General features: G+C 39.2%; 1 protein-coding gene across 1 annotated transcript in view; it reads left to right on the top strand.

Annotated features, from left to right (window-relative positions):
• The window catches only part of HSF5 (heat shock transcription factor 5), a 61,791-nt gene extending 41,342 nt beyond the window's left edge, over positions 1 to 20,449 (top strand). Inside the window, exon 6 of the mRNA XM_032280653.1 lies at positions 18,201 to 20,449. Coding sequence (XP_032136544.1) covers positions 18,201 to 18,271 — 71 coding nt within the window. The 3' untranslated portion in view covers positions 18,272 to 20,449. The remainder of the gene's footprint in view (positions 1 to 18,200) is intronic.
• Positions 20,450 to 23,928: the final 3,479 nt, after the last annotated feature.

Below are 23,928 nucleotides of genomic sequence, written 5' to 3'. Positions count from 1 at the left end.
CCTTTAAACATCACTTTAGCTACATCCAACAAACTTTGGTGTTGTAGTTCCATTATCACTCAGTTAAAAATATTTTCAAATTTTTCTTGTGATTTTGTCTTTGATTCATGTATTTTTAGATTTATTCCCAGATATTTAAATACATTTAGATTTACTTCCAGATATTTGAGATTTTCCTATTTACGTTATTGTTATTGATTTCTAATTTAATTATGTTGTGGTCAGATAATACATTCTGTATAATTTTGATCCTTTATATTTATTGAGACTTGTTTCATGCCTCAGTGTGTGGTCTATCTTGGTGAACATACCATTTGTACCTGAAAGTAACGTGTATTCTGCAGTTGTTAAATGTAGTATTATATAATTGTCAATCACTTCTGGCCTTTTGGCTAAGATCAAGTGTATATAATTGTCAATTAGATTAAGGGTTGATTATGTTGTTCACGTCTTCCCTACTCCCTGAATCCCCTATGTCTTTTTTTTTTTTTTTTAAATCTCTCATTTTTTTTTTCCCCTCCATGTTTCTTTTATTTCTTCTACCTTCTTGTTCACTCATTCCCTTAGACTAGGTCTGATATGCTGTTTGACTCATCCAGTGAGTTATTAATTTGATTGTTTTTCAGTTCTAGGATTTCTGCTTGTTCTTTCTTCCAGAACTTCTGGTCATATTTTTGAGTTTCTAGTTACCTGACAACATTTTTTAAGCTTGGAATTTGCCTCTTTGAAATAGTAAGTGTGGTTGTTTTATTGCCGGATTCTGGTAATACCAGTATACAGAGTTTCCACAGGTCTCTTTCAGTTGTCTCATTTGTGTTGGTTCTCAACCATAGTGGCTACTCCCTCATGTAACCGCTTATTTTCATTGGGTGCTGGACATGGTATTTGAAAAATAGTGTTTGAAAAATTACTTACAAAAATAATTTGAAGCCTAGGATGACATTATCTTCATCAAATAAGATTTGTTTCTACCAGGCACTTGGGATCACTGGCAATTAGGGATCACCTTAACTCAGTTCAGACCTTGAGATTTTTCTGACCACAAACTATGCAAGGGGTTGTTTCCCTGTGGTTCATCCTCTCCTGGGTGCTGCCTGTTGAGATCCTAGCCATAAAAGTGGGGATCTCATCAGAACTCAACCTTTGCCAAGCCTGGTCTCTGATATTTATCCCTCTAGATCCAGAAGCAAAGCTCAGTCTCTCAGTCTCCTACAGATGGCAAATGCCACAAAGGCAAAAGTAGCCTCAAGTACCAGGCTTACCTTTCTGGATGGCCACTCTCACCCAGCACTCAGTCCACTCGTACTTTACTGTCTCGTTACCTTTTGAGGCTTTTAAAGATTATTGTCTCTATAGTCTGTCCAGATTTTTTAGTTGCCTTCAGTGGGAATGCTGGTCTTAATTAGCAGGCCTGATGTTACTAGAAGTGGTCATATCATTAAAAAAAAAATTCTTACTTTGGCCATGTGCGATGGCTCATACACCTGTAATCCCAGCACTTTGGGATCCTGAGGCAGGTGGATCACCTGAGATCAGGAGTTTGAGACCAGCCTGGCCAACATAGTGAAACCCCATTTCTACTTAAAAAAAAAAAAAAATTAGCCAGGCATGGTGGCACTTGCCTGTAGTCCCAGCTACTCAGCAGGCTGAGGCAGGAGAATGGCTTGAACCTGGGAGGTGGAGGTTGCAGTGAGCCAAGATTGCACCACTGCACTCCAGCCTGGGCAACAGAGACAGTGTCTCAAAACAAAACAAAACCTCTTTACCCCTTCATTTTTCCTATATTTCCTTTAGTCCAGAATTAGATATGCTGAGTTCAACCTCTCTCTCAAATTTTTTATCTTTATCTTTTTTCTATTTTGTGGAATATTCCTCAGCTGAAACTTTCGTCCATTTAATTTAATTTTTTAAATTTGGCTATTAAATTTATAACTTCTAATGGCTCTTTTGTGTTCTATAATTGTTCCTTTTTTTTTTTTTTTTAACTTTCTGTTCTTTTATATGGATGCAATATCTTCTCATAGCTCTCCGAGGATACTAAATGGGAGGGATGGTTTTGAAGTTGTTTTCCCACAGCATCTGTCAGTTTCCTCTATGTTCTTTCTGTTTTTTTTTTTTTTTTTTTTTTAATTTTCCCATTGGCTTTCTTCCCTATTCAAGAATGGAGCATTAAAAAGCTTATTAGAAGCTCTGTTGACAAGTTTGTCAACTGTTGGGCTTAGCTTAATGTTGATCAGTCCGTATATACCAACTATATATATATGTAATTTTTTTTTAGGCAGGGTCTCAGAAAAAAGAGTCTGTTGCCCAGTCTGGCACGATCATGACTCACTGCAGCCTTGATCTCTGGGCTAAAGTGATCCTCCCACCTCAGCCAACCTAGCCCCAACCCCCAAAGAAGTGGCTGGGACTACAGGTGCATGCCACCATGCCCAGCTGATTTTTTTTTTTTTTTAAACTTTTCAAAGAGATGGAGTCTCACTATGTTGCCCTGGCTGATCTCCAACTCCTGGCCTCAAGCAGTCCTCCCAACTTAGCCTCCCAAAGTGCTAGGATTACAGGCATGAGCCACCATGGCTGGCCTAAAGGCAGTTCTTAGTGCTACTTTGGGTTGGGATGTTGAAGCAGTTGGATTCATGACTCAACACATTGTGAATTTTGTCAATATTTTCTCCCCCATGATTGTATGTTCACTTGGTGCATGTGGTCTGCCTTCCAGGGTATCACAGGTAATGATTTTACCAAATGTGTTGGCATGGATAACAAAGATCACCAACATTTTAGCTTGCTGTGTCCTAACCATGTACTGCCTGACATGCCATACTGCTAAGGAGTCCATGCCTGACTGCTAAGCCAATAGCACATATAATCATGCATCCCTTAATGACAGGAATACATTCTGAGAACTATGTCATTAGGTAATGTTATTGTTGTGTAAACATCATGGATTGTACTTACACAAACCTAGATAGTGTAGCCTACTACATACCTAGGCTGTATGGTATAGCCTAGTGCTTCTAGGCTACAAACCCTTACAGCATGTGACTGTATTGAATCCTGTAAGCAATTGTAATATGATGGTATTTGTGTACCTAAACATAGGTAAGCATAGAAATGGAACAGTAAAAATGCAGTACAATCTTATGGAATCATCATAGTATATGTGGTCTATCAACTTTTTTTTGCCAATCTTATTGACAAAACTTTATTGATAATATCCAGCTTTGATAAAGGCATAAAGAAAAAGGAACCTTTCCTACACTGTAATTGGAATATAAATTTGTATAGCCCTATAAAGGACAATTTAGCATTATTTATAAATAACTAAATACTCATGGGCTTTGACCTAGGAACTCTACTCCTGGGAATCTCTCCTGTAGAAATGTGTATGTTCCCAAAGGTACTCAAAATAAGTTTGTTATAATGTTATTTATAATAGCAAAAATTTGGAGAAAGCATAAATGCCTAACAGTGGGGAGCTAGATACATTATGATAAATCTACATAATTTAAATACTGTGCAACCATTTAAGAAACTAAAGTAGCTTGATGTGTTGTGACCTGGAAAGATAGTAAGTGTTCATAATGTGTTAAGAGAATGGATAAGTTGCAGCACAGTATGTCTAACACAACCCCCTTTCTAGAAAGAAAGAAAAGAACGTATATGTTGTAACATTATAGAAAAAAATCTGGAAATATATGATATAGCTGATAAATATAACACTAGTTACCTCTGAGAAGATAGAATGTGAGGGTGTAGGAGTATGTTTAAATTCTCTATTTGTGTATGTATACATAATAGGATTACGGGAAATTTTCACCATCTGTATCCCTCTGTTTTTAAAATTAAAAAAAAAAAACTAAAAATACTGAAAGTAGTTTAAATACTTGAAGTGTTCCTATAGCATAAATATAAAAGCCTTAAAATAATAAAAATGAACAATTTCAGAATTTTTTTTTTTTTTTTGAGGCAGAGTCTCACTCTGTCACCCAGGCTGGAGTGCAGTGGCACAATCTCGGCTCACTACAACCTCTGCCTCCTGGGTTCAAGTGATTCTCCTGCCTCAGCCTCCTGCATAGCTGGGACTACAGGCACCTGCCACCACACCCAGCTAATTTTTGTATTTTTAGCAGAGAAGGGGTTTCACCATGTTGTCCAGGCTAATCTCAAACTCCTGACCTTGTGATCCGCCCCCCTCGGCCTCCCAAAGTGCTGGGATTACAGGCATGAGCCACCGAGCCCGGCCTCAGAATGTTTTAAAAAAATATTTATGTCTCAGATAGTAAACTGACTTTTGAGGTTTAAGTATGATTGACTGAAGATAAACTTCTACATCAAGAATACCTTTCCAAGATTTCTGAGAATTTCTAGGGTTCAGGTAGCTTTTATTTTTTAGTTTCTGCTTAAACATAATTTCAGACCTGTTTGTATTTCACCTCCCAGGTCTACTCATCTGTCTGTTCCATGCCATACCAGATGCAGAACTTGGCCCACTTTCTTTGATTCCTTCCTTCCTCCAAGTTTACACTAGATATTTGTATGTGTAGCACACTTTTCTGAAAATTTGGGGAGATAGGGTTTACATGTAGAATACTGCAAAAATGGAATTAAAAGCCCCTCAGTCACTTTGAAGCATCTTTCATTGTCACTAGTCTGCCATGTTGCTTTCTTTCCTTGTACTAGCCTCTGATCTTTGTTTCTCTGGATTTTTGTTGTTACTGTTGTTGAGATTTTGTTTCCCTGCTCTTTCCCCAGTTGGTGAATTCCTATGTTATACTTAGGCAAAGAAGGTTAGGTATCTCTTCTATTTTCTAATGTTTTTAAGGCCTCATCTTCCCCAATCGGAACAACCTGTCAAGATATATTCCTCAACAAAGACAGTTACCTCCCTGAGAGGAACTCTGGTGCCTGCTGTTAAAATAATAATTTCCCCTCTTGCACTACATGTTATGGTTGTAAGTGTAACTGTTAAAATAATTAGCACATTAATTATCTTTATTAACTCTTCCTTGTTTTTTTTTTTTTTTTTTTTTTTTTCTAAGTAAAGCCTTATCCTTTGGTCAGTGAAGTTGATAGATGAATCTTAATTGATGTTGGCTTCCTGCTATGAAACATAAGAGTGGTGAAATCTTGGCATCATTATGACACCTAATCACATTTTCATTTTATTAGCAACAAGAGGAAAATGACTTATGATTAAGCTGGAACCTCTCTGCTAAAAAAAAAAAAAAGTCAGTTTTTAAATTAAAGTGTAAGCAGAAATACAGTTCATGAAGTTGCAAATGATTCCTGTCTGATAGACCTTAGCCTAACAGTTGGTCTATGAAAATATGGCTATATGTAAGGTCCCATGGCATTAAGAGACCTGAACCAAAGTCAGTGTGTAAGATTAATATGTCTTGTATTAGAAACAGTATAGCATCATGGATAGAAAGAAAGCTTTTGGTGTTAGAAAAACCTACATTAAAATCTGCATTCTGCTCTTGCTCTGTGACCTTGGATATGTTTACCTAACTCAGCTTTGGTTTCCTCATCTGTAAAATGAGAAATATGTATTATGATATAAATCATAAAACTGGCTGAGTATTATGCTGGATTACATAGTAAGTAGTCCATACATAGTAGCAATAAAATTTTAGTAATAATTACTATTATCTTTATAACATTTACTATTCTTATGTTTATTATTACCACTGGTTACTTTTCAGATGGCGAGTCTCATTGATTGATTGATTGAGATGGAGTCTTGCTTTGTTGCCCAGGCTGGAGTGCAGTGGCATGATCTTGGCTCACTGCAACCCCCACCTCCCGGGTTCAAGTGATTCTTGTGTTTCAGTCTCCCAAGTAGCTGTAATTATCAGGCATAAGTCACCACATCCAGCTAAGTTTTGTATTTTTAGTAGAGATGGGGTCTTGCCATGTCGGCCAGGTTGATCTTGAACTCCTGACCTCAGGTGATCCACCCACCTTGGCCTCCCAAAGTGCTGGGATTATAGGCATGAGCCACTGTACCCGGCCTTAGTCTCACTTTAAATTCACATAGCCTGTCAGTGTTGCAGCAGTCCTATAATATTTTCTAGTCAATATATTTCCCATTCTCCTAAGCCACTCTTTTATATCCTGTCCTCTCTGCTCCAGTTTCCAATACTTCTCCTCTTTCTTCGTTTGTGACTGTGACCCTGTTTTGAATCTGATTGAGAAAACAGAATCAGCTAGAATAAAGCTTTCATATCTTCCCACCAACATATCTATCAGTCTACTTCTAGTCGTAACCCTACACTCTGCTTTTCCTCCTGTTATAATGGAAAAGGGCCAGTTTTTTCATGTGTATACAGAATCCTGTCTGCTTCTGTGTACTCACAGATTTAGGACCTACTGCTATCCCCCTTACTCTTCAGTAATCACACTGTATCCTGATATAGGATCTTGCTCTGTCATCCAGGCTGGAGTATAGTGGTGTGAATACAGCTCACTGCAGCCTCGACTTCCTGGCTCAAGCAATCCTCCCACCTCGGCCTCCTGAGTAACTGGGACTACAGGCTCATGCCACCATGCCCAGCTAATTTTTAAAATTTTTATAGAGATAGGGTCTTGCCATGTTGCCCAGGCTTGTCTTGATATCTTGGTCTCAAGTGATCCTCAGCCTCCAAAGTGCTGAGATTATGGAAGTGAGCCATGTGCTTGGCCACATTTTATCTTTTATGTTAGATAATTCCCATCAGCGTGCAAACATGTCATCATAGGTTCTATCTTTTAAAAATCCCTTTGGGTTGGACATGGTGTCTCATGTCTGTAATCCCAGCACTTTGGGAGGCCAAGGTAGGCCGATCACCTGAGGTCAGTAGTTCGAGACCAGCCTGGCCAACATGGTGAAACCCTGTCTCTACTAAAAATACAAAATTAGCCAGGTATGATGGCACACACCTGTAGTCCCAGCGACTGCAGGCTGAGTCAGGAGAATCACTTGAACCTGGAAGGCGGAGGTTGCGGTGAGTCGAGAACGCACCATTGCACTTCAACCTGGGTGACAAGAGTGAAACTCCATCTCAAAAAAAAAAAATCCCTTTGACTTTTCCTTCATATTTCCATGCAATTATTGCTCCAGTTTTTCTGCTTTCTTTACAGAAAAGCTCCTTGGAAACATATCCTTACCTCAACTAGTCCAAGCGAATTTTTATTCCTTCTGCTCAACTGAAACTGCATTTGTCAAGGTTTCCAATGATTGCCACATTGCCAAATCCAGTAGTCAATTATCAGTTCCTGTTTTACCTGACTTCAGCAGCATTTGAATAGATTACTTGAGCCTTCCTGAAATGCTTTCTTCTGACTTGTGGAACATCTCCCTTTCCTAGTTTTCACTGGCCAACTCTGTAGTTTCTTTTACTGAAAGTTGAACTTTCCTGATTTCCAAAAATTGATGAGCCCCAGTGCTCAATTCTTTATCTCTCTCTATTCAATTCCTAGGTAATATCAACCAGTCTCATGCTTTTATTATCATCTTTATGGTAGTGTCTCTGAAATCTGCATTTTAAATCTCAGTCTTCTCTGTACATCACACTTGTATTCTCTACTGCCTACACTACATCTTTGGATATCCAGCAGGTGTCCCAAGCTTAATATATTCTACCTTTCCCCCAATTTTACGTATTTACTTACAAATAAATAGTATTGGCCAGGCATGGTGGCTCACACCTGTAATCCCAGCACTTTAGAATGCCAAGTCAGGCAGAAGTGAGACTAGCCTGGCCAACATAGTGAAATCCTGTCTCACTCATAGTGGCACGTGCTTATGGTCCCACCTACTTGGAAGGCTGAGGTGGGAGGATTGCTTGAGCCTGGGAGGCAGAGGTTGCAGTGAGCTGTGATTGCATCATCATACTCCAGCCTGGGCAACAGAGCAAGACCTTGTCTCAGATGAATAAATGAATGAATAAATGGTACTTCTAGTCATTTAGTCAGCCACAACTCTTGGTGTCTCCCTTGACTCCCTTCTTTAACATGTCTAGTCCATCAGCACATCTTGTCAGTTCACTGTAGTTGCAGATCCAGAATCTGACCATTTCTCACCTCCTTTACATGCTATCACTGTAGACCAAGCTACTACCTTGTCTTGTCTAGATGACTGCAGTAGCTTCTTACCTGTTTTTTCTGCTTCCACCTTGGCCCCTACAGTCTTTTTCTGCCAGAGTCATCCTTTTAAATCAGTAATTATTTTCCCATCTAAGTTTCTGTAATAGTTTTCCATACATATATAGAAGAAAACCTCAAAATCCTTACTGTGGTCTTCAAGATGTTGAACAATTTGGCTCCTGGCTACTGTTCTGACTTCATCTCCTACCACCAACCCCAGCAGCTTCTTCACTATTGTTGGAGCATACCAAGAATACTCCTGCCTTTGCACTTGCTATTCTCTCTGCCTGAAATGTTTTTCACCCAGATTTTCACATGGTATGTTCCTTCATTTCATTCAGTCCTCTGCTCAGATACCAGCTCATCATAGAAATCTTCCTGATCATGTCGTCTGAAATGGCACCCTGTTCCCGATGTCTGGCCCTCCTTCGGTCTCTTTATTCTTCTTTGTTTTTCTTCTGCAGTGCTTATTACTACTTGCTATTTTTCTATAATTCCCACCTGACCCTTTCTAGAAGGTTAGTTCTCTGAGGGCAAGACTTTGTTTTGTTTGTCATTATATCCCCAAGACGTACAATATTACCTGTGGCACTCCTTGTTGGATAAATAAATGAATGAGTTGCTTTTTTTCTCCATCACATATATTCTTATCTTACCAATGTACTTTTTAAAAATCTATTTAAAAACACAATCTTTTAAAAAATTGTGATAAATGCACATTAAATTAACCATCTTAACCATTTGAAAATGTACAATTCAGTTAATGCCAGTGCTACCATCACCACCGTCTCTCTCCAGAACTCTTTTCATCTTGCAAAACTGAAACTGTGTACCCATTAAACAGTAACTCTCCATTTCCTCTGCCCCCGGACACTGGCAGCCACCATTCTACTTTCTGTGTCTGTGTCTATGTCTACATTTTGTCTCTATAAGCAGTCTTTCAGTTAACCACTAAGAGGTAAGGTTTGAATATTTGGGGAGTCAAACCACCCTCGGGTTTCTTTTAACCAGTATTTATTGAATACTTGCCTTGGGTTCAGTACTGTGCTGGGTACAATAGGGTTACACAAGTAGTGTCCTCTACAGTTCTCTTCTGCTGGAAACAAGAATTGTGTATGTTTTATAGAAGATACCATTCCATATCTCATTACCATGCTCTGATACTGAAAACTAAGATATGTATGGGTATGTGTATTAGTCAGGGTCTTCCAGAGAGAGAGAATCAGTAGGATATATAGGGTCATGCACTGCATAATGACATTTCAGTCAATGACAGAACATATACATGGAACAGTGGTCCCATAAGATTGTAACACTGTGTTTTTACCATACCTTTTCTATGTTTAGATACATAAATACTTACCACTGTATTTATGCCTACAGTATTCAGTATAGTAACGTGCTGTACTGGTTTCTATCCTAAGAGCAATAATAGGCTATACCGTATAGCCTTGGTATATGTATTAGTCCATTTTCACACTGCTGATAAAGACATACTCAAGACTGGGCAATTTAGAAAAGAAAGAGGTTTAATGGACTTACTGTTCCACATGGCCTGGAGGCCTCAAAATCATTGTGGAAGGTGAAAGGCATGTCTCACATGGCAGCAGACAAAAGAAGAGAGTTTGTGCAGGTAAACTCTCCCTTATAAAACTATCAGATCTCATGAGACTAATTCACTATAATGAGAACAGCATGGAAAAAACCTGTCCCCATGATTCAATTACCTCCCACCAGGTCCCTCCCATAACACGTGGGAATTCAAGATGGGATTTGGGTTGGGGACACAGCCAAACCATATCTATATGTAGTAGGCTATGCCATCTAGGTTTGTATAAATATACAATATGATGTTTGTGCAATGACAAAATCACCTGATGACACATTTTTCAGTACATATCCCCATTGTTAAGTGACCCAGAACTGAATATAGACATATGAGAGGGGATTTATTAGGGAAATTGAGGTATACTGTTACGGGGGCTGAGAAGTCCCACGTAAGCCGTCTGTAAGCTGGAGACCTTGGTAGTATACCTCAGTCTAAGCATAAAGGCCTCAGAACCAGGGAAGCCAATGGTGTAACTCGTAGTCCAAGATTAGAGCCTGAGAGCCCAGGGGGCTTCTGGTGTAAGTCCCAGAGTACATAGGCTGGGGAGTCTAGAGTTTTGATGTGCAAGAACAGGAGACGAAGAGTATAACCCAGCTGCAGCACACACTTGCCTTTTCTCAGTTTTTCTCCCTGGGCCCCTGGCTGATTGGATGGTGCCTACCCATGTTAAGAACAGATCTTCCCCACCTAGTCCACTCAGGCTCACATGCTAATCTCCTCTAGAAACACAGAGACATACCCAAAGATAATGCTTTACTAGGTCAGGTGCAGTGACTCACGCCAGTAATCCTAGTACTTTCAGAGGCCAAGGTGGGCAGATAATCTGAGGTCAGGAGTTTGAGACCAGCCTGGTCAACATGGCAAAACCCCATCTCTACTAAAAATAAAAAAATTAGCTAGGTGTGGTGGTGTACACCTGTAATCCCATCTACTTGGCAGGCGGAGGCAGAAGAATTGCTTCAACCCAGGAGGCAGAGGTTGCAGTGAGCCAAAATCGCACCACTGTAGTCCAGCCTGGGTGACAGAGTGAGACTCTGTCTCAAACAAACAATACAACAGCAAAAAAAAAAAAAAAACAAAGATAATGCTCTACCAGATTTCTAGGTATTTCTTAATCCAATGAAGTCGACACTTAACCATAACTATGAATTTTGTGTTTTATAGCCGTTTCCTGCTTTTGCCTCCGTTTTGTCTGATCATTTCAAATTGATAGAAAAATATACCTTTTTTTAAAGGTAAAATTAACATAGAATTAAACATTTAATTTTTTTCCTTTTTTAGATGGAGTCTCGCTTTGTTGCCCAGGCTGGAGGGCAGTGGCGCAAGGTTGGCTCACTGCAACCTCCACCTTCTGGGCTCAAGTGATTCTCCTGACTCAGCCTCCCAAGTAGCTGGGATTACAGGCGCCTGCCACCACACATGGCTAATTTTGTATTTTTAGTAGAGACAGGGTTTCACCATGTTGGCCAGGCTGGTCTCAGACTTCTGACCTCAGGTGGTCCGCCCACCTCGGCCTCCCAAAGTTCTGGGTTTACAGGCATGAGCCACCGTGCCTAGCCAAACATTAATTTTTTTAAATTTTTAATTTTTTTTAGACAGGGTCTTGCTCTGTTGCCCAGGCTGGGGTGCAGTGGTGTGATCTTGGCTCACTGCAATCTCTGCCTCCTGGGCTCAAGCAATCCTCCTGCTTCAGCCTCCTGAGTACCTGGGACTACAGGCATGGCCCACCATGCCTCATTATAAATTAAACATTTTAAAGTGAACAATTAAGTGGCATATAGTACATTCATAATGTACAACCTCCACCTCTATTTAGTTCCAAAACATTTTGAGCACACCAGAAGAAAACTCCATAACCATTAAACAGTTGTTCCATATTCCCGCCTTTCCCCAGTCCCTGGCAACTACCAGTCTGCCTTCTGTTTCTGTGGATTTTCTTATTCTGAATATTTTATATAAATAATACAATATGTGTGTGACATTTGTGTCTAGCTAATTTTGCTTAGCATAAATGTTTTTAATTTTATCCACATGTATATCCACATGTTTATCAGTACTTCATTTCTTATGGCTGAATAATGCTACATTGTATCTGTATACCACAATTTGCTTATCCATTTATTTACTGATAGACATTTGGTCTATCTTTCACCTATTGTGCATAGTGCTGCTATGAACATGCTTGTACAAGTATTTGTTTGAGTGCCTGTTCTCAGTTCTTCAGGCATATACCTAGGAGTGGAATTGTTGGGTCATATGGTAATTCTATGTTTAACTTTTTGAGGAACTGTTAAGCTATTTTCCACGACGGCTGAACTGTTTTACATTTCTACCAGCAGTGTACCAGGGTTCCGTTTCTCTACATCCTCGCTAACGCTTGTTATTTTCCTTTTCAAAAAATTACTATTAGAGCCATCCTTGTGGTGTGAGGTGATATCTCATTGTGGTTTTGATTTGCATTTCCCTACTGACTAATCTTTTCATGTGCTCTTTGGCCATTTTTATATCTTCTTTGAAGAAAATATACTTTTTTTAGAACATAATAATGATATTCAACTTGATGAAATATTTTTTCTTTTTTCCTTAAATTTATCTTGATTGTACCCATAGCGTGTGCTATTAGAAGAGGAGTTGGTAAACTATGTCCTGCAGATCAAATCTGGTTTGCTGACAGTTTTTTTTTGAGAAGGAGTTTCGCTCTTGTTACCCAGGCTGGAGTGCAATGGCACCATCTCGGCTGACCGCAACCTCCGCCTCCTGGGTTCAAGCAATTCTCCTGCCTCAGCCTCCCGAGTAGCTGGGACTACAGGCGTGCGCCACCATGCCCAGCTAATTTTTGTATTTTTAGTAGAGACGGGGTTTCACCATGTTCACCAGGATGGTCTCGATCTCTTGACCTCGTGATCCACCCGCCTCAGCCTCCCAAAGTGCTGGGATTATAGGCGTGAGCCACCGCGCCCGGCCTGCTGACAGTTTTTATGTGGGCTACATGCTAGGCATGGTTTTTACATTTTTTAATTGTTGGGGGAAGAAATCAAAAGAATATTTAATGACACATGAAAATTATATGAAATTCAAATTTCAATGTCCATAAAGTTTTATTAGAACACACAATCATACCCATTCATTTATGTATTGTCTATGACTGCTTTCATGCTACAATAGCAGAGTTGAGCAATTGCCATAGGAACCATATGTGCCATAAAGCCTAAAATATTTATTATCTGGCTCTTTGCCAACCCTGTATTAGATGTTCTTGTTCCTTGTTCTTAGCTTCTGTTATTTTTGCAGCTCTGATGATTGTTGGGTAGAGAAGCCCTTAAGAGAGTAAGGAGTTACCTCTTGTAGTGAGAGCTCAAAATAGAATAGTATTCAGTTTAGTTCTCATAGATGTCCAGATGTTTTTTATCTTGATATATACTAAATTCAAAAGTTAAAAGATTAATGATAGGAACAAAATATAAAATTCATAAAATATTCAGATTTCATCTGCCTCTAATGACTCCTTTGGCCTCAAATTCTGAAATACTGTAATTCCAACATTAACTGTTGGAATATCATTATGTTGCTTAATATTACATTGAACAGGGGCATCTTATATTCCAGAACTTATCAGTGCCCTTCTGTAACTAAATTATAAAAATTTTAAAACTAAATTAAAATTTTCTTTAACCTGTGTAAGAAGGGGCATCTTCTCATACTTCAAGCTTTCTTTGACATTTTTATTTTATTTTGAGATAGTGTCTCACTCTGTTTCCTACTCTGAGTGCAGTGGTGTGATCACAGCTCACTGCAGCCTTGACCTCCTAGGCTCAAGCTGTCTCCCGCCTCAGCCTCCTGAGTAGCTGGGACTATAGACGCATGGCACCACACTCGGCTATGTATGTATGTATGTATGTATGCATGTATGTAGAGACAGCGTTTCACCATGTTGCCCAGACTGGTCTCCAACTCCTGGATGCAAGCAATCCACCCATCTCAGCCTCCCAAAGTGCTAGAATTATAGGCATGAGCCATTGCACCTGGCCAACATTTTTTTTTTAATAAGAGACTTTGAATTGATTAGGTGTCCAAATTGTAGTGATTTCAGTGATGTGTATTGTTAGGAGGAGGTTGTTAATTACAGACACTGGCATGCTTTATGTAGGACTTTTGAGTACACACTGACTTAAGGAAATACCTTTTAAATAAAAAATACCAAGAGGTAAAGAATATTAGACTGAATCATGCTCTTCTAATTTCTATAATAATATTACCCTAAATCAAATGTACCCAAATATTAATCTTACTGTGGAAGCTATACTCTCTTATGTTCTAATAGAATGTTTAGTTTTACAATCAAAGAAAACTGAATGTTTAAGAGCAAAGTTCCATTCATTCCTGAAGAAAAATCTTCCCATTTTATAGCTATTGGATTATGGATGAGATTTCCTTAAGGTAATAGCCCCCAAATCCTAGAGGGTGCTCTTGGTAGGAATGATCATTCCCAAACAAGTAGATGCAATGCTCTTGTCTCTTAGGGCCTTTCACCTCACAAGCCAACTCAGCTACTGTGATTCCCAAATACTTATCTTCTCTGATGAGTACATACATTTGTCTTTTGAGTGAAGTCGTATAAATCTCTAGCAACACTAAGCTAGTCTATGTCTTTTTGAATTTTTATTGATTTCTGTACTCCTTAGCTCCTTGATTGGCAACCTTGTTGGAAGCTTGCTTTAATAACATTATTATGTTATTAAATGCTTGTTGTTAGAAGCTATGTGTCAAATGCTATTTTTAAAGCCCAATCAGGCCGGGCGCGGTGGCTCAAGCCTGTAATCCCAGCACTTTGGGAGGCCGAGGCGGGTGGATCACGAGGTCAAGAGATCGAGACCATCCTGGTCAACACGGTGAAACCTCGTCTCTACTAAAAATACAAAAAATTAGCTGGGCATGGTGGCACGTGCCTGTAATCCCAGCTACTCAGGAGGCTGAGGCAGGAGAATTGCCTGAACCCAGGAGGCGGAGGTTGTGGTGAGCCGAGATCGCGCCATTGCACTCCAGCCTGGGTAACAAGAGCGAAACTCCATCCCAAAAAAAAAAAAAAAAAAAAAAATCATTAAAATTCAGTGGATTTGCTGCCACTCTTCTTCAGTTTGCCTCCCCATTGAGATCTGTAGTTGTTTTAACAGCCTTTTCCTTTGTCCTTATCAAGAAATCCTACTCTGCTTTTAAAGTAGGGTTACAACTGGGTCTATTCATATTCCAAAATCTTATTTTAGTATTTTTCTACCACCATATGGCCTGTCCTTTATGGAGCTAGTATGTCTCTATAAGTTTAGAAAATGATCATAGTTAGGTGTTATTCTTTTTAGTCAGCCTTTAAAAATCCTGATGCCTAGGTTGCATTCCACACCAATTAAAATGTCTGGGGGGGTGCCCAGGCATCAGTAGTTTTTAAAGAGTCCCAGATGATTCCAATATGCAGCAAGGTTTGGAAACCATTGGCTTTATTTATTGGCCAAATGGTTTAAAGGCTCTTCCTCCTAGTTATCTACAGATATTGATCGACTTACCACGTATGCAACTTACAACCATTAGACTTTACGACCACAATCGCTAGCCACGACTGCCCCGAGTCTGGCAGCGCAAATGTTGCCCAGCTGGGCGTACGACAGTGCGGACCAGCTTCCGGCAGCACTACCATCTCCGCGTGCACCATTTCAACTGTACATATAGCCTACTCAACTTACGACCAAATCGTGTTACGACCGGTCCGAGGTCCCGATCATGGTCAAGTCGAGCACTAGCTGTACTTACCCCCCAGGATTAATTAGATGACCTTAACACAAAGCATTTAGCTACTTCAAAAAGATATGTATGTAAATGTATTACTGTTATCATTATTAAATTGCGGAGAAGCCATTTTGTGGTAAAATATGCATAACATAAAAGTTACCATTTTAACCTGTTTTTTTTGCTTTGAGATGGCCTAGGCTAGAGTGCAGTGGCTATTCACAGATGCAATCATAGCACAGTGCAGTCTCAAATTCCTGGGCTCAAGTAATTCTCCTGCTTCAGCCTCCCAGGTAGCTAGGACTACATGTGTGCATCACCATACCAGGCTCATTGTAACCTTTATTTGTTTATTTATTTTGAGACAGAGTTTTGCTCTTGTTGCCCAGGCTGGAGTACAATGGCATGATCTCAGCTCACTGTAACCTCTGCCTCCCAGGTTCAAGCAATTCTTTTGTCTCAGCCTCCTGAGTAGCTGGGATTACAGGCACCTGCCACCATGCCTAGCTAAGTTTTGTATTTTTAGTAGAGATGGGGTTTCACCATGTTGGCCAGGCTGGTCTCAAACTCCTGACCTTGGGTGATATGCTCGCCTCGGCCTCCCAGAGTGCTGGGATTAACAGCCATGAGCCACTGGCCTCATTATAACCAATTTTAAGTATCCAGTTCAGTGGCATGAAATACATTCACATTTGTGCAACCATCACTACCATTCATCTACAAAACTCCTTTCATCTTCCCAAGCTGAAACTCCGTACCTATTAAACAGTAGCCCCTGGCAACCACCATTCTGTTTTTTGTCTTTGAATTTGACTATTCCAGCTACCTCATATAAATGGAATCATACAGTATTTGCCTTTTTGTGATTAGTTTCTTTCATTATTTATCCTAATACCTATTGTTGTAGCATGTGCCAGAATTTCCTCTTTTTTTTTTTTTTTGAGACAGGGTTTTACTTTGTCAGTCACGCTACAATGCAGTCGTGCCGTCATAGCTCACTGCAGCCTCCAACTACTGGGCTCAAGCAGTCCTCCTGCCTCAGCCTTTTGAGTAGCTGGGGCTACAGGCATGTGCTACCACTTCCAGTTTTCTTCCTTTTTAAGGCTAAATAACATTCCATTATATGTGTATACCATATTTTGTTTATCCGTTCATCTGTTGATGGACACTAGGATTTCTTCTACCTTTTGCCTATTGTGAATAATACTGCTGATCATACTACTATGATCATGGATATATGAGAAACTGATTTTAAGTGATAAACTGATAGACTCTCCTTTCCCAAAATGCTTATGTGGATAAATTATGTGTTATTTATATCTAGGTTGTAGTTCGCCAGATGAGTAAGCACCTGCGCCTGGTGACTAGTCTATCTTTTACAAAATATGGCAAAAATTAGATACTGTTTGAAATGCTTTCTAGATTTTCTAAAAAGTAGTAGTAGAATTCCATTTTATTTGAATCAGCTATCCTGCTCAGGCTGTGGATCAATCCTGTAGAGGCTGTGTTCCACAAAGATAGTGACAAAAGTCTTTGTATGAGAATGAAATAAAGGCTTTGTGCTGTATACTTTAACTCACAAATTCTAAGGCAAAGTTGTAAGCTTCCAAACCAACCTAAAGATACTCCCTGGTCATGTTGCTCTAGAAATGATAACCTCATTAGGTTGAAGCTAGAAGCCATGTTAAGATCCTATTATTGGGGCCTGTGTTCCTTTGATAGACCTTTTAGCTCTACTTCTACACATGGTCTTAGCGTTTTTGTATTTTAGAATCTAGTACTTAATTTGAATTTTTACTTATTTCATTCTTAATGAACACTATGTGAGGATTTGCTTTCTTTTTTACGGACAGTTCAGTTGGGTATTTTCACAAGAATTCAACTGTGTTAGTCAATAAGTGGAAATTTTGTAGAGGCAATCAACTTTGGAAAAACGGTGATTACTTATTTTAACATTGTTTTTTCCAAAGGCATTGCCTTTTCATGTTCCCGCAACCCACCCATCTACTCTTACAGCATAAAGGAAATGAATTTTTATTTGTATGTGTATATTTAGTTTGATCCCTTTGATACTTTTCCTTAATTTTTCACTTATAATAAAAGGCAATTGAAGGCTGGGGGTGGTGGCTAATGCCTGTAATCCTAGCACTTTGGGAGGCCAAGGCAGGCAGATCACCTGAGGTCAGGAGTTCAAGACCAGCCCGGCCAACATGGTGAAACCCCGTCTCCACTAAAAATATAAAAATTAGCCATGTGTGGTGGTGCATGCCTGTAATCCTAGCTACTTGGGAGACTAAGGCAGGAGAATCACTTGAACCCAGGAGGCAGAGATTGCAGTGAGCCAAGATTGTACCACTGTACTGTACTCCAGCCTGGGTGACAAGAGCAGAGCTCTGCGTCAAAAAAAAAGGCGGGGGGCAGAGAGGGCAATCGAGATGAAAAGAGGCTTGGCCATACTAGTAAAAGGAGAGACACTAAAATTTGTTGGTTCTTTGGGTTAACAACTGGGCTGCATCAGTGTGCTTTAGAGTTATAGGAATACCCCAAAATTGAGAATCTGATGGGACTATATAATTTTAGAGCCAATTCTGCAGGTGAGACATAGACAACTTGTTCTGCTTGTCTGAAAACTTGTTTATAAGTCTACAGAGAGGCTAAGAGGGAGTAAACAATCCTTTCTTTCTAGATCTTCATCTGCTGGTGGACGTGGCCTGCAAGCAGGAGCACTTTCCAAAGGAGGAAGAATTAAAAGAGTGAGGAATGGATGACAAATGTGACATTGTGCACTAGCTGTAGCTGGAGGCAGACTAGCCTTGCACATGACAAACTGTTGGGATTTTTTCAGTTCTGTTAAGGAAAAAAATTATTTTTTTGTTTTGTTAATTGAGAATTTTGTTAATTGAGAATTTGCTATGTGCAGCAGTTCAGTTCAGATTATCTGCCTTGACAAACTACCAAACATCTAGCAGCCATGTTTTTTTGCTGCCCATATCCCTTTTAAACAAAAAGTTCTGGCCTTCTGTTATAGTCAAGGAGCATCTCAAAACTGCTCCATCTATGGTACTGGAAAATAATCTGTGTGTGTGCTATTTGTCGTCTTGCCACTCAAACTGTAGTCAGTACAACTTTAGTGGGGAATTCAGTCTCTCTGATTCAAGTCACAGTGTGATCCTTTTAGAGGAGATTGTGTGAGAAACAAAGGCATGTGAGGTCATCAAGATCACAGGTCTAAATGGGTCAGGAATTCCAGGAAGAAACTCTGGAGAAGAGCTAATTTTCTAAGTGATTAACCAGGAAATTCTCTTACTTCCTAACCCAGCATTCTGTTTTAAGAGCAAGGCATCCGGACTTGGACCATCCATCACACTTAACAGCCCCTGATTCTTTTATATTAATGGAAGCATTCTTCTATTTTCATATCTTTCTTTCATTTTAATGGTACATTATCATAAATGGTAAAAAAGTTTTATTAATATATCACTTATTTAAATGGATTTAAAGAAAGTATTTAACTTGTTTAATATAATTGTATTTATAAATGCTGGTAGATTTAAAGGTTTTAAAGTTTTATATTTTTATTATTGCAGGATAGGATAAAGGACGCATGTGTAGTATTTTTTTTTTGAAGGGGAAATGTACAATGTGTGAACAAAAACATTAAGAGATTTAATATACTATTTTCTTATTTTAGATTTTTACATTCAATAAGTATAAATACTTGTCTATATAAGGTACTGTGTGCAAATTTGGGGAAAAACTGATTAGAGTCATTTAGCAGAAGCTATATCTCTGGTTTTTAAAAAATGGTTTATATCTGGTTTAAGCTTCTGAGAGAATTTTGGATAATGGGATAGACTTTAAATTTTTTTCTTATCCTTGTTATAGGATTCTAGATTTGCATAGTAGGATTGTGGGACTGTTTTAGGAGAGGATAACTTGGATGTCTAGTTTCTGTGGTTGATCCCTTACTTGCTTATCCAATGACAGCAAGAAACTTTCTGATTTAAAGTCTTTCAGTTGACTAGAACTTTCTTGTTGGATTCTGCTTCAGTTCTCCTCTTAAGCACTGCAGAAACAAAAGGAAAGCCTAGGAATATGAAACTAATTAAAAAGGCACTTGGTGATATGACATAGTACTATGCTAGCCATTGTGGATGTAACAGTTCATTTCTTATACTGCATTGTGTCTTCCCAATGATGTCAAATCCTAGAAGTATTACATAGATCTACTTTTCTGGAAAGGGGTGAGCTCTGTATTGATCTGCAGTGACTCTGTTTACATATTAAAGTAGGTTCTGAAAAGTGACCTGTGTGGTCCATCTGTTTAGATTAGTTAATGTCTACGTGATGGGCATTTATTTATCTCTATTAGCAAGGTTTAAAAGAGAAAATTATCAAGGCACTTACATCTTTTGGCCAGACTATACAGTATTTTGTCAGAGTATGTGAAGAGGAGACCCAATTTCCAAATGAAGGAACTTTGCTTTTTCTCTGTCATGTTGAAGAGCTAATATACTGTGTAGATGATATTTTCCCCTAAATATGGCTTTCTTAGCTTTTTATATGTTGAGATAATATATTTTGAGGAACACATGTCAAGCAGGAACCTTGGCATAGATTTGGTTTCAGTTGTTTTAAGGCTTAATTAATGAAATACCTTAATCAGCTTTCCAAACTTTTTTATTTATGAATACAGCAGACCAAGGAGCTGGATCTCCTGCTATCCTTACACACCTTGTATCTATTGACTAAAGCTGTCCTTAATGACTTAGGCAAAATGACAAAAGGTATAATAAAATCTTCCTGTGAATTATCCAGTAGGGTCTGATGCAACTAGTCAACTAACAGGGTTCCCGACTAGTACCTCAGTATTTCAGCACCTTAAGCACTGATAAATTTTCATCAGTCAACAATAAAGTGAGTGTTCCAACTAGACTTGTTGTCTTGCTTGTTTTTACTGTTTGATTGGTGATTAATAGAAAACTCAATCATTATGACTGTTAATTTGTATTCAAATGAGATTGTACTTTGTTTTTCAAATAATCTGAATTTTAAAAGTTTTTTTTCATTTGTACTTGAATAATAATTAATTTTTTAAATGCCACTAAGGATAAGGGCAATTCTTGGACATGTTTTACAGAAACCTACTTTTTTGGAAAAAGATGAATGATCTTTAATAAATTTAATCCATCTGGAGGCGAAAGTAGATCCTAAAGGATGACCTGTCTCATTTATAAGATTAGCTAGTAGAGACCGGGCACGGTGGCTCACCCCTGTAATCCCAGCACTTTGGGAGGCTGAGGCAGGCAAATCATGAGGCCAAGAGATCGAGACCATCCTGGCCAACATGGTGAAACTCTGTCTCAACTAAAAATACAAAAAAAATTAGCTGGACCTGGTGGCATGTGCCTGTAGTCCCAGCTACTTGGAGGCTGAGGCAAGAGAATTGCTTGAACCTGGGAAGTGGAGGTTGCAGTGGGCCAAGATCGCGCCACTGCACTGCAGCCTGGCACCTGGCAATAGAGCAAGACTCTGTCTCAAAAATAAATAAATAAATAAAAATAAAGATTAGCTAGTAGATGTTTTTGAGACAGGGATTTCATTACAATAGTGATGGCATCTTTATGACATCTCTAGGAAAATGTAGTATATCAACCCTAGAGAGTAACTCCAGAACTTTGAAGCTGGAGAATAATTGCTCTTCTAATTATGGTGACCTAAAACAGTAAACTAAACTACATAGAGCTGTCTGGTTTGATTCTGCATTTCTCCACGTCTCCAGGTTCATGATGTATGTTATCATCATTTCCGTATCTCAGAGTTTCCTCAAGAGAGGGCAACCACATTTGTAACTTTCTTCTTTCTGTCAACTAAGTGTGTGTATTCATTACTAGGGTTTGGTCTCTTCATTCCTTTGCACATTTTAAGCAGGAATAGATGAGGTCAAGCCCATTTGCAGGTTACTTTTTTGTTTAGTTGAACTTTAAAGGTATTTTTGCATATATCATATATAACCATGTGTACGTTGCATTATTTATACTGTATGATTACATGGCATACATAGAATAAAAACATAAGCCATAACAGATTTCAAAAAATTATCTCTAGCAGAATTAGAATGTCCTTCCTATCTTTTAGGAAAGGAGCTACAAAGGGTCTATACAGTTGGCCTTCCATATTAGTGGGTTCCACATCCATGGATTCAGATAACTTCAGATTGAAAAAATTTGAAAAAAAAAATCCAAAAAGCAAAACTTGAATATGCCACAGGCCATATGCTTTAAATCCATGAGAATTAAGGGCTGTATAGGCGTTGTTTTAGGTATTACAGGTAATCTAGAGATGATTTAAAGTATACAGGAGAATGTGCATAGATAATATGCAAATACTAAGCCATTTTAATAAATGCTGTGAGCATCCTTGGATTTTGGTATTCTCAGGGTTTGCTGGAATCAGTGTCCCTTGGATACCAAGGGATTACTGTACCCACATTCTATTCCTTTTTTTTTTTTTTTTTGAGTTGGAGTCTTGCTCTGTCACCCAGACTGGAGTGCAGTGGCACCATCTCAGCTCATTGCAAGCTCCACCTCCCAGGTTCAAGAGAGTCTCCTGCCTCAGCCTGTTAAGTAGTTGGGATTACAGGTGCATGCCATCAATGCCTGGCTAATTTTTTGTATTTTTAGTAGGGACAGGGTTTCATCATGTTGGCCAGGCTGGTCTCGAACTCCTGACTTCAGGTGATTCACCTGCCTCAGCCTCCCAAAGCACTGGGATTATAGGCCTGAGCCACCGTGCCTGGCCAACTGTACCTGCATTATATTCTTAAAGTCCAAACAAAACAGAAAAAGTGCTAAATTAATAATTTATTTTAGGCCTGGCACAGTGGGTCATGCCTATAATCCCAGCACTTTACAAGGCCAAGATTAGAGGATTGCTAGGGCCCAGGAATTCAAGTTGAGCCTGGGAAACATAGGGAGAACCTATCCTTACCAAAAAAGTTTTTAAATTTGCGGGGTGTGGTGGCATATACCTGTGGTCCCAGCTACTCCAGAGGCTGAGGCGGGAGGATCACTTGAGCCATGAAGGTCAAGGCTGCAGTGAGCCATGATGGTACAACTGTGCTCCAGCATGGGCAAAAGATCATGGCCTGTCTCAAACAACAAAAACAAAAAAAATTATTTATCTATTTATTTATTTAATTGTACTTTAGGTTCTGGGGTACATGTGCAAATCATGTAGGATTGTTGCATAGGTACATACATGGCAAGGGGTTTGCTGCTTTCATTCCTCCCATCACCTATATCTGGTATTTCTCCCTTCGTTATCCCTCCCCACCCTCCCCACCCCCCACTGTCCCTCCCCTAGCCCCCCACAACTAACCGTAGTATGTGATGCTCCCCTCCCTGTGTCCACGTGTTCTAATTGTTCAACATCCGCCTATGAGTGATAACATGTGGTGTTTGGTTTTCTGTTCTTGTGTGACTTTGCTGAGAATGGTGGTTTCCAGATTCATCCATGTCCCATTCTAACTGGCATGAGGTGGTATCTCAATGTGGTTTTTATTTGCATTTCTCTAATGACCAGTGATGACGAGCATTTTTTCTTATGTTTGTTGGCCTCATATATGTCTTCTTTTGAAAAATGTCTGTTCATACCCTTTGCCCACTTTTGAATGGGTTTGTTTTTTTCTTGTAAATCTGTTTTAGTTCCTTGTAGATTCTGGATATTAGCCGTTTGTCAGATGGATGGATTGCAAAAATTTTTTCCTGTTCTTTTGGTTGCTGGTTCACTCTAATGATTTGTTTCTTTTGCTGTGCAGAAGCTCTGGAGTTTAATTAGATCCCATTTGTCTATTTTGGCTTTTGTTGCCATTGCTTTTGGTGTTTTAGCCATGAAGTCCTTGTCTATGCCTATGTCCTGAATGGTTTTGCCTAGGTTTTCTTTTAGGGTTTTTATGGTATTAGGTCTTATGTTTAGATCTTTAATCCATCTGCAGTTAATTTTAGTGTAAGGTGTCAGGAAGGGGTCCAGTTTCTGCTTTCTGCACATGGCTAGCCAGCTTTCCCAACACCATTTGTTAAACAGGGAATCCTTTCCCCATTGCTTGTTTTTCTCAGGTTTGTCAAAGATCAGATGATTGTAGATTTGTGATGTTGCTTCTGAGGCCTCTGTTCTGTTCCATTTTTCTATGTCTCTGTTTTGGTACCAGTACCATGCTGTTTTGATTACTGTGGCCTTGTAGTATAGTTTGAAGTCAGGCAGCATGATGCCTCCAGCTTTGTTCTTTTTGCTTAGGATTGTTTGGGCTATACGGGCTCTCTTTCAGTTTCATATGAAGTTTGAAGTGATTTTCTCCAGTTCTATGAAGAAGGTCATTGGTAGCTTGATGGGGATAGCATTGAATCTATAAATTA

Source organism: Sapajus apella, unplaced genomic scaffold, assembly GCF_009761245.1.
Source record: "Sapajus apella isolate SASKATOON/1434 unplaced genomic scaffold, GSC_monkey_1.0 scaffold12, whole genome shotgun sequence".
Classification (NCBI taxonomy): Eukaryota; Metazoa; Chordata; class Mammalia; order Primates; family Cebidae; genus Sapajus; species Sapajus apella.
The sequence above is the reverse complement of the archived record's forward strand: the minus strand, read 5'-3'. Positions and strand labels throughout refer to the sequence as shown.